General features: G+C 40.5%; 1 protein-coding gene across 17 annotated transcripts in view; it reads left to right on the plus strand.

Annotated features, from left to right (window-relative positions):
• Positions 1–18,801, plus strand: part of scarb1 (scavenger receptor class B, member 1) — a 217,008-nt gene that overhangs the window by 104,505 nt on the left and 93,702 nt on the right. For 2 of the 17 annotated variants that reach the window (XM_069933470.1, XM_069933469.1), the window contains one exon: positions 2,377–2,548. The exons of the other annotated variants lie outside the window; for them this stretch is intronic. Coding sequence is in view for 1 of the 2 variants with exons in the window: in XM_069933469.1 (XP_069789570.1) it covers positions 2,377–2,481 (105 nt within the window). In the remaining variant the exon portion in view is untranslated. Of the gene's footprint in view, positions 1–2,376; positions 2,549–18,801 lie in introns of those variants that run through there. 17 annotated transcript variants of the gene reach the window in all.

An 18,801-nucleotide genomic window follows, 5' to 3' on the forward strand; every position in this document is an offset into this window, starting at 1 on the left:
TTGCGTACTCCTGCAGCCTGGAATGTGCCAGTCGGCAGCATTCCCTCATCGACATCTCTGTGTGCTGAAAGACCAACAGGTTTCGGACTGACCACTGGGTGCCTTTCCAAGTAGATGGTCTTCCAGCATTTCTGGATGTCTGGCTGAGTGTGTGTCCAGGGAACAGCCCATAAATCAGAGAGTCCTCGGTCACACTGCTGCTGGGGATGAACTGTGTTGAAGTCCCCTGCATCCTTCTCTACACACTCTTGGTGTCTGCTTTCTGCAAAGAAGTGGGTGACTGTCTCCACTCTACCACAATTGTCTCGGGGATAATGGGCATTTTATGTGATGTTCTGGTGTACAGAAAGGATCTGACCAGGAGGGTTCCTCTCACTGCTGGCCAGGCCAAGTCCTGGTGCTTGTCACTGGCAACGAAGCATTCCACCAGATAATCTGGACAGTCTGCTCAGAGAACTGTGTCCATCAAGTCCTCATCTCTCAGTGTCTGCAGGGCATTCCATGTTGACCATTGCCTGATGGTCTTGTGGTCAAAGGTGTTTGTCTCGAAAAACTTCCATGAAGGATAGGTGGTGTTGTAAAGTCCAGCTGACTGGGTTGTTGTCTGGAAATAGGGCTAGGCCCATCCTTCACAACTCCTGGGACAGGTAGAACCTCAGCATATAGGAGCACTTAGTGCCCTCATACTTTGGTTCCATGCACAGCCTGATGTGGCCACACATGAAGGTGGTCATCAGGATGAGGGCCATGTTGGGTACACAGTTGTCTGGTGACTTGTACGTGGCAACCTTTCAGGCCTTTTCTATCTTGGATCCCCATATGAACCAAAAGACTGCTCTGGCGACTGCCAGGGCAGAGGTGAAGGGGGATGGGCCATACTGACTCCACGTACAGCAGAACCAAAAGCATCTTGATGACCAGGTTCTTCCCTGTTATGGAGAGGGAGCGCTCCACCCTTGGATCCAATATCTAATGGACCTTTGCAATCCACTCCAATCAATTCTTTTTGCACGCCTCAGCCCCTCCAAACCAGATCCCAAACACCTTCAGGTAGTCAGATCTATGAAGGAGATAGTGGACTGATCAGACCAGTTACTGAAGAGCATTGCTTCGCTCTTCTTCGAGTTGACTCTGTCACCCAATGCAAGCTCAACCCGGCCTCAGATGTTCTTAGTCTGTGGTCCGATCATGTGCCTGAACAGAAGATGGTGACGTCATCCATGTACAGGGAGACCTTGACCTGAGAGCCTCCACTGCCTGGCATCGTCACTCCACTCATGTCCTCATCCTTCCTAGTGGATTCAGCGAAAGGCTCTATGCAGCACCCAGACAAGTCTGGAGGGAGCGGGCTTCATTGAGTACTTTTGTCTGATGAAATAGCAAGGACCTCCCACTTCAATTCCACATCCCGCTACCATACTGACATATCTGTCCATGGCTTCCTGTGCTGCCAGGTTGAGGCAACACATAAATGGCAGTCTCCAACCACATGATGTCATATCAACTTCTGATTTCAGTCAACTCCCTCTGCTGTTCTCTCATTCCCTCATCCCTTCTCTCTCATTCCCTTCTCTTTTCACTGTTCACCACCCACACCTTCCTCCCTCTTGCTGCTTATTCCTTTTCCTTTTTATCCTATCCTATCTGAGAGCATTTTTCTGAGCCCTCTACCCCCTCCATCACATCTCCTTCCTCCCCCCCCCCCCACCCCCCAATCTATCATCTGTTAGCCTGTGCTCTTTCCCCTCCCCCCACATTATTTGGGCGTTTGCTTGAATTCTCTCACTCGCGATGAAGCATGCTGGCCTGAAACATCAACTGCATATAGGTTTCTGCGGATGCTGCTCAGTTCCTCCTCCACGTTTGTGCCTTGTTTGGTGGCAGAACTATTACCAAGATGTATAGATATACAAATCCTATTAAAAGGTAACCATTTCACTACCTAATAATTCTCTGAATAACAGCGCCAACCCCATGGGCCAAAGAGCCTGCAGCTCTGCTGTTATGTTCTTCATTTCCTGATAACATTGTTAAATTAAAATTTATTTCCTTAAATTGGAATTTAGACATACAGCATGGTAACAGGCCCTTATGGCCCATACCCCTGAATTACACTTCAACGACCTACTCCCCCGATATATTTTTGAACGGTGAGAGGGAACTGAAACTCTGGAAGCTTCATTCAAAATATTTGCATAGCTAATTCTGTGCTGCTACTTTTAATGTCAATATTTCGTGAAATGCATTTATAGCAACTTTCAAATATAGAATTTGTTTTTTCCTGTATCTAAAATGTAGCATCCAGTGCATTTCCTGCTATGTATTTTCCCATCTTTTATTTCTCACCATTTGACTCACCTTTTCATTGTTACTTAGATTCCACTCACTAGAAGATTATCAGAAGCCATGCCAGTCTGTCAAAGAGTTTCGGAGAGGTCGCCGCTACTACAAGCTGCCACGACAAATGTATCACTTAGATAAGCTAGTTATCTTATGGACTGGCTTTTTGTTACCATCGCTTTGAAAGATATTCATTTTAACTATTCAATTTGTATTTTGTATCAGATTTTTTTCTCTAATCCAAGTTTTCCCTCTGCCAACATTATATCCATGAATGGAGAAACCTTCCAGCGATGCTTCATTTTCATTGCTGTATACTATTTATTACCTTGTTCAGATACATGGTGCACTGTGATAACATTATCAAGTGTTTACAAGATGATATTCAACCCTTCCATGGTGGATCAAGGGTTTGAGTCTCAATCAAACTCTCAAGCATATAATATGACCCTGTTGGATTGAAAGACTTGATAGATTTTGGTTCAGACATAGAACAGGTCCCAATGTGGGAATTCTGTCCATGGTCTCTGCCAGACTGAGACCACCTGTCAATTGGAGGAACAGCACCTCGTATTCCACCTGGGCAGCCTCCAATGGATGCCATTAACGTCAACATCTCCACTTTCTGTTAAAACCCCTCCCCCACACATCTGTGCCCCTGTCTTCTTTCCTCTAGCTCTGTCAGTCTTTGTTCCCCCCCCCACCTTTTCCCCTGTCTCCTTTCACCCAGCTCTGCCTTCACAGAGCCAAAAACACCTCCTCCGTCCCCCAGTCAATTCTCACCTTTCCTCTCCTGTGTCCCATCCATACCCAACTAACACCTTTTGTCTATCAGCCTGTGCTCCTCCCCCAGCCCATTGTTGCCTTCTCCCCAGCCTTTTAATTCAGGCTTTTTACTCCTACCTTGAAGAAGGGCTCAGGCCCGACGGGTCGGTTCTACATCTGTACCTCCTGTGCGACTTGGGGAGTTTCTCCAGCGTCTCTATGCTTTTAATTCAGGTGACACCTTTCATGAGTAAAAATTGAGCAGGTACCATTTCTTATTTTCCTTTTTTTTTCTCACTTCAAAAGCATGAAACATTTATCTCATGTCTGTTTGAAAGGCCTTGTTTCCATTGTTTAGTTGATGCTGATTCTTGGTATATAGATTTTAAAAAAAGCCAGATCACCCACTATTTCAGTTAATGGAATTCAAGTTCAAGAAAATAACTCATTGGGTGAAGGCAAGTCAGCACAAGTTGGCTCTGTGAAAGCAGAGCTGGGAGAGAGGAGACAGGGGAAAAGGTGGGTGGGGGGGATGAGAGACAGAACTAGAGGAAAGGAGACGGGGGGGCGCAGATGTGTGGGGGGGGGGGTTTGACAGAAAGTGGAGATGTTGACGTTAATGGCATCCGTTGGAGGCTGCCCAGATGGAATACAAGATGCTGCTCCTCCAATTTATGGTGGTCTCAGTCTGGCAGAGACCATGGACAGAATTCCCACATTGGGACCTGTTCTATGTCTGAACCAAAATTCTGTCCAATGATATGCAGTTCTGAGTAATAACCCTTATTTTCTTAACTCTAGTGTCAACTTGGATAACGTCGTCATTATAAGTTATGGCCTTGAAATGTTTCAAAGTCTAAACTACTAATTTCCTCAATAACACTAATACCTGGAAAGACGATTCCACTGACTCAGCGCTCGACTTCTTAATGTTTCTATATTTCTTAATAATAGATATAGTGAAACCCTTGTTGTCCTGAATTCAAGCAACTGGCAGCCTCAAGCAACTGGCAAAAAAAAATGGGGGAAATAAATAGGTAAAAAATAAAAGTATAAATTGGCGTGAATAGTTCACCAATCATGCAACATGCAATCTCAAGCAAATGGGATATTCACTCATCTGGCATCTACCAATCCCCATAGGTGCCATTTACCAGGGGTTTTACAGTAGCTGGATTTGTGGTTCTCATTTGGGAATCCCCAAGCCACCATCCTTTGCCCTGGAATACAAAATACCATTTCCTCTAGAAACAGAAAATGAAAGTGTTTGTTTTGCCCATTCCATGTGATCTTGGCTCATCTATCCTGGTCTTCTCTTCTACTCCAGTTCCCCATAATCCTGATCTTTTAAACCTTTTCTCCCTCTTCTTTTGAGCATCTTCAGTGATTGTTTCAGCTCCACAACTCTCCATAGCAGGGAATTATAGAGATTTAACCCCCTGACCAACAAGTTCCTACCTAACTTAGTTTTAAATGACTGCCTCTGATCTTGTTTATACCATACATGCTCATGTAATATTTGAGTTTTGGGGACTAATTTTCCAGGCCAAATTTGGCTAAACTTTTACATGGATATGACTTTTGACCCCAGTACGTACCTGTGTCGCCCAAGGCATCAGGAGCTCAGATGGGACTGGGTGGTAAGTCCACGATCAGGGTTATCAGGAACTCTGGTGGGTGGGTGGCCAGGGCCTAGGAGAGAGTCAGTGGTTGAGGCATTGGGAGCTTGAATGGGCAGGAGGACAGGGCAAGGATCCACAGATGAGGTGTTGGGAGCTTGGAAGGGTGGACAGCTGAGGACAAGGACAAAAATAGGGGGAGAGGTCAACTTTTGTATGGGTCATATGAAAAATGCAATTTTTGAGCCAAAAAAAGGGTATCTATTACATGGGATTGACTATTATACAGTATATACGGTATGTCTCCTCAATTATAATTCTCCCACTCCAGGAAACATCTCCACATAGTTAGCATAGAGCAGCAATTCCCAACCTTTTTCTTTCCACTTACATCCCACTTTAAGTAATTCCCAGGCTGTCAGTGCTCTGTGATTAGTAAGGAATTGCTAAAGGTGGTACGTGGGTGGGAAGGGAAGGTGAAAACTACTGCTCTAGACCCAATTGGTACTGAAATATTTTGCTTGAGAAAAATGGTCATTGGCCCATTTCCTTTGGAGTTATGAAACTGTGCACATAACGAGTCAATTAGATACGATTAAAACAGTGGTTTTCAAACTTTTTCTTTCCACCCACATCCCACCTTAAGTAATCCCTTACTAATGACAGAGCCCTGATGGCAGAGGGAATACTTAAAGTGGTGTGTGAGTGGAAAGAAAGTCAAGAACCAGTGGCCGAATGGTTGGCGCAATGCTGTTAAAGTGACAAATCTGGTGCTGTTAAAGCTTCAAATCTGGTGCTGTCTGTAAGGAGTTTGTACATTCTCCCCGTGTCTTCATGGGTTTTCCCCAGGTGCTCCAGTTTCCTCCCACCCTTCAAAACATATGGGATTGTATGTAATTGGGTGGCATGGGCTCGTGGACCAAAAAGCCTAAATATCTTCTGTCTCATCCCTGCCCCCCCCCCACCAAAGATTGAAGATATTTAAATAAAGTTTAATTCCTTTAGCTTTGAACTGTTGTGTCTGAGTGGTAGGGAGCAGTGAATTTACCAACAATGCTGGACGTACAAACAATTGCCATCAGTGCATTGCAAATCTCCCAATTTACAGAAAGGGGTACTTGGCTTGTGAGCTCTTTTGGAGCATGAAGACATAGAAAATTATTCTGTTACTTGTTTATCTCCAATCCGATTGTAGATGATAAATTTGAATTAGATCTGCAATTACTAACCTATTATTAAAGAGATCTTGAACTTTAATGATTCTTGAATTCATTGGTGTCTAATAAATTCTGGCATTCATATTTGAGGAAATATGGAAAGCGTGGATTGAACAGGTTGTTTTCTGCAAGAATGTGTTTGGTAAGTGGAAGGTGGGTAGTGGTGACTAGAGGCCTGTGGCTAGTGGTGTGGCCTCAAGGATCGGTGCTGAGCCCACTTGTTACTTGTTATGGCGCCACTGCTGCTGTTGCAGACCTGGCAAAGCAGGGAGAGGAGACACAGTGCTGCCCAACAGGGTCCTACTGCCAACTTCTGCATGTAGGCTTCAAAGAGTCTGTTAAATGACACGTGTTCTCAGTGAAAATCTTGCAAGCTGCGGGGTCAGCACCCAAGACGGCAGAGTCTGTGTTTGGCAGGGGTGGAGATTCTGGGGCAGCAGCGGCACAGGGCACCAGAAATGCGGAACACCCCTCCCCCCCACATAGAGAAGGAGAAGCAGAGATGGCCCTACAGGTCGGTAACCATGACAGAGAACCAGGAGGAGCCTCAGTAGCGGAAGGATTGACTCAGGCTGCGGGTTATTGGAGATGCTCATGGGAACCAGATAATCAGAACTGCTACTTGAGTTCAAAAGGCTATTGAATGTCCTCGGTCCCCGATCGTGTCGGTTGCCGATAGTTTGAACTGGAGTCCTTGCGGCTGCAGAGGTGGAGGGAGGGAGCGCTGGAGGTGAATCCATGAACACTCAGTGACTCTGAAGGGAATCTCTCTTCTCTTATAGTCAGGGGCACCGGAAATTAAGAGAGAGCACACCAGGAAATTCTCTGAGCAGGGCAGCATACGTGTCTTTGTGTAGGTTGTGCACCCCGAGCTGGGAAACTTGTTCTTTGCTGCATGCTAACAGGTATGTTTGGAAAGTGGTGGCATTAACTAATTACCTCCGCTTCACCAGCAAGTCATGGGATTGTAAGAAATCAGCACCCAAAATGGGTTGTGCAATGGAAGCAAAGACGCAATTTCAATGGAATGTCGCCCCTCCTATTCTAATTGTGACCCATCGTGTGCCAAAGCTGGGAATGGAAGTCCCATTTGCTGCTTGAAGAGCCAGGTCTTGTCGCTTATGTGTCCTCTCAAAATAAGTTGACGGGAGCAAGCTGACCTCAGCGCCTATGTCTACAAGAAACTTGCATTTACCAGCAGCATCTTGTTTTTTTTTAAAATTTTTATTTTTCACACCACAAACCACATTGACCATGATACATACATTTTCCTTTTCAAATATATACAGTATCATTTTCTCCCCCACCCTCCCTCCTCCCATCCCACCCTCCCTACCTCCCCCCATCCATTTAAAGTGCAAAATCTAAGATACATTAAACCAGTCAAACAATGTTGTCATTCAATAAAAATAAACAAGAAATTCCACTGAGTCAATTCTTTTCATTTCCTTCTCCTTTCGTTAATTTAGGTAGTGACTGTCCCTGGTAGGTTTTCTCTATTGCGTTTCATGTAAGGCTCCCATATTTGTTCAAATATTTCAATATTATTTCTTAAACTATATGTTATTTTTTCTAATGGAATACATTTATTCATTTCTATATACCATTGTTGTATTTTCAAATTATCTTCCAATTTCCAGGTTGACATAATACATTTTTTTGCTACGGCTAGAGCTATCTTAACAAATCTTTTTTGTGCACCATCCAAATCAATTCCAAATTCTTTGTTTTTTATGTTACTTAGGAGGAAGATCTCTGGATTTTTTGGTATATTGTTTTCTGTAATTTTATTTAATATTTGGTTTAGATCTTCCCAAAATTTTTCTACTTTCTCACATGTCCAGATTGCATGAATTGTTGTTCCCATTTCTTTTTTACATCGAAAACATCTATCAGATACTGTTGGGTCCCATTTATTTAACTTTTGAGGTGTAATGTATAGCCTGTGTATCCAGTTATATTGTATCATACGTAACCTCGTATTTATTGTATTTCTCATCGTTCCAGAACATAATTTCTCCCATGTTTCCTTTTTTATCTTTATATTTAAATCTTGTTCCCATTTTTGTTTAGTTTTACCATTTGTTTCCTCATTCTCCTTTTCTTGCAGTTTAATATACATATTTGTTATAAATCTTTTGATTATCATTGTATCTGTAATCACATATTCAAAGTTACTTCCCTCTGGTAACCTCAGACTGCTTCCTAATTTGTCCTTCAAGTAGGATCTCAATTGGTAATATGCCAGCACTGTATCTTGAGTTATATTGTATTTATCTTTCATTTGTTCAAAGGATAATAATCTATTTCCTGAAATACGATTTTCTATTCTTTTGATCCCTTTTTTCTCCCATTCTCTAAAGGAAAGGTTATCTATTGTAAAAGGGAGTAACTTATTTTGCGTCAATATTAGTTTTGGTAATTGGTAATTTGTTTTATTCCTTTCTACATGAATCTTTTTCCAAATATTGAGTAGATGATGTAATACTGGAGAACTCCTACGTTGTACCAATTTTTCATCCCATTTATATATGTGTTCAGGTATCTTTTCTCCTATTTTATCTAGTTCTAATCTAGTCCAATCTGGCTTTTCCCTTGTTTGATAAAAATCTGATAGGTATCTTAATTGTGTGGCTCTATAATAATTTTTAAAGTTTGGCAGTTGTAAGCCTCCTTGTTTATACCATTCTGTTAATTTATCTAGTGCTTTCCTCGGTTTCCCCCCCTTTCCATAAAAATTTCCTTATTATTTTCTTTAACTCCTTGAAGAATTTCTCTGTCAAGTGTATTGGCAATGCCTGAAATAGGTATAATATCCTTGGGAAAATGTTCACTTTAATATAGTTTATCCTTCCTATTAGTGTTAATGGTAAATCTTTCCAATGCTCTAAATCGTCCTGTAATTTTTTCATTAGTGGATAATAATTGAGTTTATATAGATGGCCGAGATTTTTATTTATTTGTATACCTAGGTATCTTATTGCTTGCATTTGCCATCTGACGGTGATTCCTTCTTAAATTTTGAGAAATCTGCATTATTCATTGGCATTGCTTCACTTTTATTTACGTTAATCTTGTAACCCGACACTTCTCCATATTCCTTCAATTTCTTATATAATTCTTTTATTGATAGTTCTGGTTCTGTTAAGTATACTATAACATCATCCGCAAATAAACTGATTTTATATTCCTTGTCTTTTATTTTTATCCCTTTTATATTATTTTCTGTTCTTATCAATTCTACTAGTGGTTCTATAGCTAACGCGAACAATAAGGGTGGTAGTGGGCATCCCTGCCGTGTTGACCTGCTTAAGTTAAATTGCTTTGATATATATCCATTTACTGTCACTTTCGCCAATGGCCCCTTATATAATGCTTTAATCCAATTAATATACTTCTCTGGTAAACTGAATTTTTGCAATACTTTGAATAAATAATTCCATTCTACTCTGTCAAAGGCCTTCTCTGCGTCTAAAGCAACTGCTACTGTTGGCGCTTTACTCCCTTCTACTGCATGAATTAAGTTAATAAATTTACAAATATTGTCTGTTGTGCGTCTTTTTTTAATAAATCCAGTTTGGTCTAGATTTACCATTTTCGATACATACTCTGCTAATTTGTTTGCTAATAATTTAGCTATTATCTTATAATCTGTGTTAAGTAATGATATTGGTCTATATGACGCTGGTGCGAGTGGATCTTTCCCTTGCTTTAGTATTACTGTAATTATTGCTGTTTTACATGAATTTGGTAAGCTTTGTGTTTTATCAATCTGGTTCATTACTTCCAGGAGGGGAGGAATTAATAAATCTTTAAATGTTTTATAGAATTCTATTGGGAATCCATCCTCTCCTGGTGTTTTATTATTTGGTAGATTTTTATTATCTCTTGTATTTCTACTATTTCAAATGGTTCTGTTAATTTATTTTGTTCCTCTATTTGTAATTTTGGTAGTTCAATTTTAGTTAAAAATTCATCTATTTTCCCTTCTTTCCCTTCGTTTTCAGTTTGGTATAATTGTTCATAGAATTCTCTAAAGTTTTCCTTGATCTCCGTTGGATTATATGTGATTTGTTTGTCTTTTTTCCTTGATGCCAAAGCCATTTTCTTAGCTTGTTCTGTCTTAACCTGCCACGCTAGAATTTTGTGTGTTTTTTCACCTAGTTCATAATATTTCTGTTTTGTCTTCATTATATTCTTCTCCACCTTATATGTTTGTAGTGTTTCATATTTTATTTTTTTATCCGCCAATTCTCTTCTTTTAGTTGTATCTTCCTTCATTGCTAATTTTTTTTCTATATTTACTATTTCCCTTTCCAACTGCTCTGTTTCCTGATTATAGTCCTTCTTCATCTTGGTTACATAACTTATTATTTGCCCTCTAATGAACGCTTTCATTGCAACCCATAGTATAAACTTATCTTTCACTGATTCTGTATTTATTTCAAAGTACATTTTAATTTGTCTTTCAATTAATTCTCTAAAATCCTGCCTTTTAAGTAGCATGGAGTTTAATCTCCATCTATACATTCTTGGAGGGATGTCCTCTAACTCTATTGTCAAGATCAAGGGTGAATGGTCCGATAATATTCTAGCTTTATATTCTGTTTTTCTTACTCTATCTTGCATACGAGCTGATAACAAAAATAGGTCTATTCTTGAGTATGTTTTATGTCTAGCCGAGTAATATGAATATTCCTTTTCATTTGGGTGTTGTTTCCTCCATATATGCAAAAGTTGCATTTCTTCCATCGATTTAATTATAAATTTGGTTACTTTGTTCTTTCTGTTAATTTTTTTCCCAGTTTTGTCCATATTTGAATCCAAATTCAGGTTGAAATCCCCTCCTATTAATATGTTCCCTTGTGTATCTGCTATCTTCAAAAAAATATCTTGCATAAACTTTTGATCTTCTTCGTTAGGTGAATATACATTGAGTAGATTCCAAAACTCCGAATATATCTGACATTTTATCATTACATATCTCCCTGCTGGATCTATTATTTCCTCTTCTATTTTAATTGGCACATTTTTACTAATTAATATAGCTACTCCTCTTGCTTTTGAATTATACGACGATGCTGTTACGTGTCCTACCCAATCTCTCTTTAATTTCTTGTGCTCCAATTCAGTTAAATGTGTTTCTTGCACAAATGCTATTTCAATTTTTTCTTTTTTCAGTAAATTTAGCAGTTTCTTCCTTTTAATTTGGTTATGTATTCCGTTAATATTTAAAGTCGTATAGTTCAGCGTAGCCATTTCATACTTTGTTTATCTTCTCTTTCCGTTTCTCCATCATCACCTTTCCTTCTTATCCATTTCTGCTTTCTTGTTTTGAACACTTTATAAGACAACATTTCTAAAACATCAAACATTTTCCTTATTCTCTTATTTAAAACTTCTTTAACCCCATTCTCCCCTCCCCCTCCTGAGTTGCCCTTTATCCCTTGTCGGGCAACCACATCTCCCCTCTCCATTTGGATTTGCGAATTCACTCGCAAACGTCAACTGATTTTGTAGCGACCGTAACTCCTCCCCACCCAGCCCCCCCAGAAAAGATTTCAATTTTCATATGTAACAAAGGTCACTCTTTTAATTCCCTCCTTATTCCCTCTATTCCCTTTCCCTCCCTTATTAATTCTTGTCTATACTCTATATATTTTCCTCTAAATACAGATACATTCATGTATACACACTATATATATACACACATATACCCATATACACACATACATATAGTTCGTGGTCATTTTTACTCTCATTACATGTCTTCATCTCTCTGCTTGTTTTGTAGTTGTTCTGCAAATTTCCTTGCTTCCTCTGGATCCGAGAATAGTCTGTTTTGTTGCCCTGGAATAACTATTTTAAGTACCGCTGGGTACTTTAACATAAATTTATATCCTAAGGACTCTACATCACCATTGTTGACCTCACCAAAGCCTTCGACACCGTGAGCAGGAAAGGGCTTTGGCAAATACTAGAGCGGATCGGATGTCCCCCAAAGTTCCTCAACATGATTATCCAACTGCACGAAAACCAACAAGGTCGGGTCAGATACAGCAATGAGCTCTCTGAACCCATCTCCATTAACAATGGCGTGAAGCAAGGCTGTGTTCTCGCACCAACCCTCTTTTCAATCTTCTTCAGCATGATGCTGAACCAAGCCATGAAAGACCCCAACAATGAAGACGCTGTTTACATCCGGTACCGCACGGATGGCAGTCTCTTCAATCTGAGGCGCCTGCAAGCTCACACCAAGACACAGGAGAAACTTGTCCGTGAACTACTCTTTGCAGATGATGCCGCTTTAGTTGCCCATTCAGAGCCAGCTCTTCAGCGCTTGACGTCCTGCTTTGCGGAAACTGCCAAAATGTTTGGCCTGGAAGTCAGCCTGAAGAAAACTGAGGTCCTCCATCAGCCAGCTCCCCACCATGACTACCAGCCCCCCACATCTCCATCCGGCACACAAAACTCAAAACGGTCAACCAGTTTACCTATCTCGGCTGCACCATTTCATCAGATGCAAGGATCGACAATGAGATAGACAACAGACTCGCCAAGGCAAATAGCGCCTTTGGAAGACTACACAAAAGAGTCTGGAAAAACAACCAACTGAAAAACCTCACAAAGATAAGCGTATACAGAGCCGTTGTCATACCCACACTCCTGTTCGGCTCCGAATCATGGGTCCTCTACCAGCACCACCTACGGCTCCTAGAACGCTTCCACCAGCGTTGTCTCCGCTCCATCCTCAACATCCATTGGAGCGCTTACATCCCTAGCGTCGAGGTGCTCGAGATGGCAGAGGTCGACAGCATCGAGTCCACGCTGCTGAAGATCCAGCTGCGCTGGATGGTTCACGTCTCCAGAATGGAGGACCATCGCCTTCCCAAGATCGTGTTATATGGCGAGCTCTCCAGTGGCCACCGTGACAGAGGTGCACCAAAGAAAAGGTACAAAGACTGCCGAAAGAAATCTCTTGGTGCCTGCCACATTGACCACCGCCAGTGGGCTGATATCGCCTCAAACCGTGCATCTTGGCGCCTCACAGTTTGGCGGGCAGCAACCTCCTTTGAAGAAGACCGCAGAGCCCACCTCACTGACAAAAGGCAAAGGAGGAAAAACCCAACACCCAACCCCAACCAACCAATTTTCCCCTGCAACCGCTGCAACCGTGTCTGCCTGTCCCGCATCGGACTTGTCAGCCACAAACGAGCCTGCAGCTGACGTGGACTTTTTACCCCCTCCATAAATCTTCGTCCGCGAAGCCAAGCCAAAGAAAAATATCCTTTTTTCCATAAGATCGTTTTTGCTGTATTGAACTCCTTCCTCTTCTTCAGGAGTTCAAAACTTATGTGTGGATAGAAAATTTTTTTTGACCTTTATATTCCAGTGGCTTTTTGTTTTCTCTTACTTTCTTCATTGCTTTCTCCAATATATTTTCTCTTGTTGTATATCTTAAGAATTTTACTAAAACGGATCTTGGTTTTTGTTGCGGTTGTGGTTTCGGGGCTAAAGTTCTATGTGCCCTCTCTATTTCCATTTCTTTCTGTAATTCTGGTCTTCCTAGGACCCTGGGGATCCAATCTTTTATAAATTCTCTCATATTCTTGCCTTCTTCATCTTCCTTAAGGCCCACTATCTTTATATTATTTCTTCTATTATAGTTTTCCATTATATCTATCTTCTGAGCTAACAGCTCATGTGCCTCTTTAACTTTTTTATTAGATTCTTCTAATTTCTCTTTTAAGTCCTCTACTTCCATTTCTACAATTGTTTCTCGTTCTTCCATATTTTCCATTCTTTTTCCTATCTCTGACATGGCCATTTCCATTTTATTCATTTTTTCTTCTGCATTCTTAATTCTTCTTTTTATCTCATTAAATTCTTGTAATTGCCATTCTTTCACTGATTCCATATATTCTTTAAAAAAAGATACATCCATTGTCTTGCCTTTCTCTTCTTCTTCCACTTCTTTCTGTTCTTCTTCTTCTTCCTCTGGATTGACCATCTGTTGTTTCCTTGTTTTCTTTTTACCCTCTTCTTTCTTGTTGTCGTTATTGTCTGTGTTCTGCACCTGCTGCTGTGCTGCAGGTGTCTCTCTCAGCTGCGGTGATCGACTCCGCAGCTGTTCCCCCTCCCGTCAGTCTATTTGCGGATGATGTTATAGTATACTTAACAGAACCAGAACTATCAATAAAAGAATTATATAAGAAATTGAAGGAATATGGAGAAGTGTCGGGTTACAAGATTAACGTAAATAAAAGTGAAGCAATGCCAATGAATAATGCAGATTTCTCAAAATTTAAGAAGGAATCACCGTCAGATGGCAAATGCAAGCAATAAGATACCTAGGTATACAAATAAATAAAAATCTCGGCCATCTATATAAACTCAATTATTATCCACTAATGAAAAAATTACAGGACGATTTAGAGCATTGGAAAGATTTACCATTAACACTAATAGGAAGGATAAACTATATTAAAGTGAACATTTTCCCAAGGATATTATACCTATTTCAGGCATTGCCAATACACTTGACAGAGAAATTCTTCAAGGAGTTAAAGAAAATAATAAGGAAATTTTTATGGAAAGGGGGGGAAACCGAGGAAAGCACTAGATAAATTAACAGAATGGTATAAACAAGGAGGCTTACAACTGCCAAACTTTAAAAATTATTATAGAGCCACACAATTAAGATACCTATCAGATTTTTATCAAACAAGGGAAAAGCCAGATTGGACTAGATTAGAACTAGATAAAATAGGAGAAAAGATACCTGAACACATATATAAATGGGATGAAAAATTGGTACAACGTAGGAGTTCTCCAGTATTACATCATCTACTCAATATTTGGAAAAAGATTCATGTAGAAAGGAATAAAACAAATTACCAATTACCAAAACTAATATTGACGCAAAATAAGTTACTCCCTTTTACAATAGATAACCTTTCCTTTAGAGAATGGGAGAAAAAAGGGATCAAAAGAATAGAAAATCGTATTTCAGGAAATAGATTATTATCCTTTGAACAAATGAAAGATAAATACAATATAACTCAAGATACAGTGCTGGCATATTACCAATTGAGATCCTACTTGAAGGACAAATTAGGAAGCAGTCTGAGGTTACCAGAGGGAAGTAACTTTGAATATGTGATACAATGATAATCAAAAGATTTATAACAAATATGTATATTAAACTGCAAGAAAAGGAGAATGAGGAAACAAATGGTAAAACTAAACAAAAATGGGAACAAGATTTAAATATAAAGATAAAAAAGGAAACATGGGAGAAGTTATGTTCTGGAACGATGAGAAATAGAATAAATACGAGGTTACGTATGATACAATATAACTGGATACACAGGCTATACATTACACCTCAAAAGTTAAATAAATGGGACCCAACAGTATCTGACAGATGTTTTCGATGTAAAAAAGAAATGGGAACAACAATTCATGCAATCTGGACATGTGAGAAAGTAGAAAAATTTTGGGAAGATCTAAACCAAATATTAAATAAAATTACAGAAAACAATATACCAAAAAATCCAGAGATCTTCCTCCTAAGTAACATAAAAAACAGAATTTGGAATTGATTTGGATGGTGCACAAAAAAGATTTGTTAAGATAGCTCTAGCCGTAGCAAAAAAATGTATTATGTCAACCTGGAAATCGGAAGATAATTTGAAAATACAACAATGGTATATAGAAATGAATAAATGTATTCCATTAGAAAAAATAACATATAGTTTAAGAAATAATATTGAAATATTTGAACAAATATGGGAGCCTTACATGAAACACAATAGAGAAAACCTACCGGGGACATTCACTACCTAAATTAATGAAAGGAGAAGGAAATGAAAAGAATTGACTCAGTGGAATTTCTTGTTTATTTTTATTGAATGACAACATTGTTTGACTGGTTTAATGTATCTTAGATTTTGTACTTTAAATGGATGGGGGGGAGGTAGGGAGGGTGGGATGGGAGGAGGGAGGGGGGGAGAAAATGACACGGTATATATTTGAAAAGGAAAATGTATGTATCATGGTCAATGTGGTTTATGGTGTGAAAAATAAAAAATTAAAAAAAAACGATGGCAAAAACACAATTCTCGTCGCCCGTCGCTATGTTCCTTTGTCTTTCTTTGAACCACAGACACAGGTGGCTCACAGAGCACAGGAAATGTATCCGCTGTGAATACGGCAGTATGTGAGCAGACTCCTGCGTTGGTGTACGGTATAGTCTGTTAGCCTCCCGGGCCATGTCATGGGGACGCCAGAAATCCATGTTAGCAATTGGAATGATGACATTAGCCGGGAGTTTCGACAGGAATAGAGTCTCAGAAAGCAGGCAATGAGAATGACTGTCCGCTAATGCGAGCATCTCATTCATCAGATCGGATGGACAACTGTCACCCAGTTCTCCATATTGAAAAGTCGCATGCTGCGCTCAGCCCGATCAATTCCAGTGTGTCCAGGAGAAGTTGGTGGAACTTGGTGTACTGGTTGTCAGCCGGTGGGGAGGAGGGGGGCCATAAATTCACTCACTTTAGATGCTGTAGCAGCGTCCAATTCCCTAACGATGTGCCAGAATTTTGTCCTCTGCCGTTATGCCACGAAGACGAAACTGGGTTTTAGCCTGATTAAGCCATACCCGAGATTGGTGGGTCCAGAAAGGAGGAAAGAGAAGCCCCACTGCATTAACTGCAGCTGTGGTGGCAGCTGCTGCAGTCGTTTTCTCCATGACAACTGTAGATTCAAGCTTCGGCTGAATCTTGCAGTCAGGGTCACCAATTGTAGCGACTACTCCGGTCGAGCTACTAAATCAACACACATACACAGAGTTAGTCAACCAAAGACTGTTTATTTGAGTTTGCCATGCTTCTTTTATATCCCTCCCATTCCGGGCTCCATGGGACAGGGGTGGTGACATCACTAAGTGTTTGCTGCCAATCCGCGGGCCTGGCGGGTTTAAAGTACACATGGTGGGAGCCCCGTGCCCTCTAGAGGGAGGCATATCAATCCGGTGTGCCATTACTCAGCATGCAGTATCGTACGTATGCGGTCCATTACTCAGGTAAGTGGATAGCGGTCTGGCCCACAGTTCCGTGCATTCGCTGGTGAGCTGCACTGGCAATGGTTCACGATACTGCACTGTGTGCCCACTTGGTGCGCTACACAGCCGCTATAAGATGGAATTTAATGCAGACAAGTTTGAGGTGTTGCATTTTGGAAGGACAAACCAAGATAGGACATGAATGATCAATGATAAGGTGCTGAGGAGTGCAATAGAACAGAGGGATCTGGGAATAGAGATACATACTTCCCTGGAAGTGGTGTCACATGTAGATAGATGGTAAAGAGAGCTTTTCGTACATTGGTTTCATAAATCAAAGCATTGAGAATAGCCAAATTTGGAATATTGTGTGCAGTTTTGGTCATCTAACTACAGGAAAGATATCAGTAAAATTGAAAGAGTGAAGCAAAGATTTACTAGGATGTTGCTGGGACTTGAAGAGCTGGGTTACAGGGAAAGGTTAAACAGGTTAGGTTGAATATAGAAAAATGGGAGATTTGATGGAGGTTGACAAAATTATGATGGGAATAGATTGAGTAAATGCAAGTAGGCTTATTTAACTGAGGGAGGTGAGATACAAACCAGAGGGCATGGATTAAGGGTGAAAGGGCAGAAGTTTAGGGGCAACTTCTTTACATGGAGAGTAGTGGGTGTGTGGAACAAGCTGCTAGCTGAAGTAGTGAATGTGGGCTCAATGTGAACATTTAAGAAAAATTTGGACATGGATGGGAGGACTAAGCAGAATAATAGTTCAGTGTAGACTAGAAGGGCTGAAGGGCCTGTTTTCTGTACTGGGGTGAAATTGCCAATCTTTGTGGAACCTCTCTGGTCATAAACTGCAGTCTAGGAATGATTTGTTGGAAATAGAGGGGAGGACAAGTCCTCCTGGCCCCAGTATTTAATGTGACCCTATCTGATCTACTTCAGACCCCAACTCCTTACTCTGCCAATCCCATTTCATCCTCAACTCACTGATCTTTCTCAAAAATTCACTATCTCTTCTGTTACGTACCAGACAGCAGCGATAAAAATAAGCCCAGTGTTATATTTAAAATAATATTTTTAATTATTAATAAATAAACATATAACATTTTATCTAACTGAACTAACTTACCTAAACTTAACTAAATTTACCTACACTTATTTAACATCCCCCCCCCCCCACTTTGCACGAATATATGCATGTGCGTATGTGCACATGCAAGTGAGTGGGTGAGCATGTGTGTAGAATACCCCAAGCCATTCATGTGTGCGCGTGTGTAGAATACCCCAAGCCACTCAGCTCAAGGCCCAATTCTCGGAAGGCAGTTCAAAGTTCAATTTTGGAAATTCAATGATGTCACGTAGGGTTGAAATTGATGCGACCCACAGGCTTTAGATGGTTGAGACAAGCAGATCTTAGATGAACGTGACATGCAGTCTTTACATTGATCAGACACACAGGCCTTAGATGAAATTAACAGTTCATGAAATGAGTGAAAGAGACAGAATGTTGATTAACTCACGAAACCCTTGATGCGGTGCTTCAAAGACGTGTTCTTTGTAGACAAGTGCCAACTAAAATTCCCCTCTTTTCTGGTGTAGGGGGACATGAAGCAAGTGATGAAGCTTCCAGAACCTTTTTCATGGGTCAGTTGAACAAAAAATTACCTTCACTCTTTTGCGTCACAAAGCGATCTTCTCATTCCTCAATAACTAACAGGAGGAAATCTCACAGTTTGTCTATAACCACACAATGAAGCCAAGTGGGTTTCTCACTTGTGCTGCCTTC

Source organism: Narcine bancroftii, chromosome 4, assembly GCF_036971445.1.
Source record: "Narcine bancroftii isolate sNarBan1 chromosome 4, sNarBan1.hap1, whole genome shotgun sequence".
NCBI lineage: Eukaryota > Metazoa > Chordata > Chondrichthyes > Torpediniformes > Narcinidae > Narcine > Narcine bancroftii.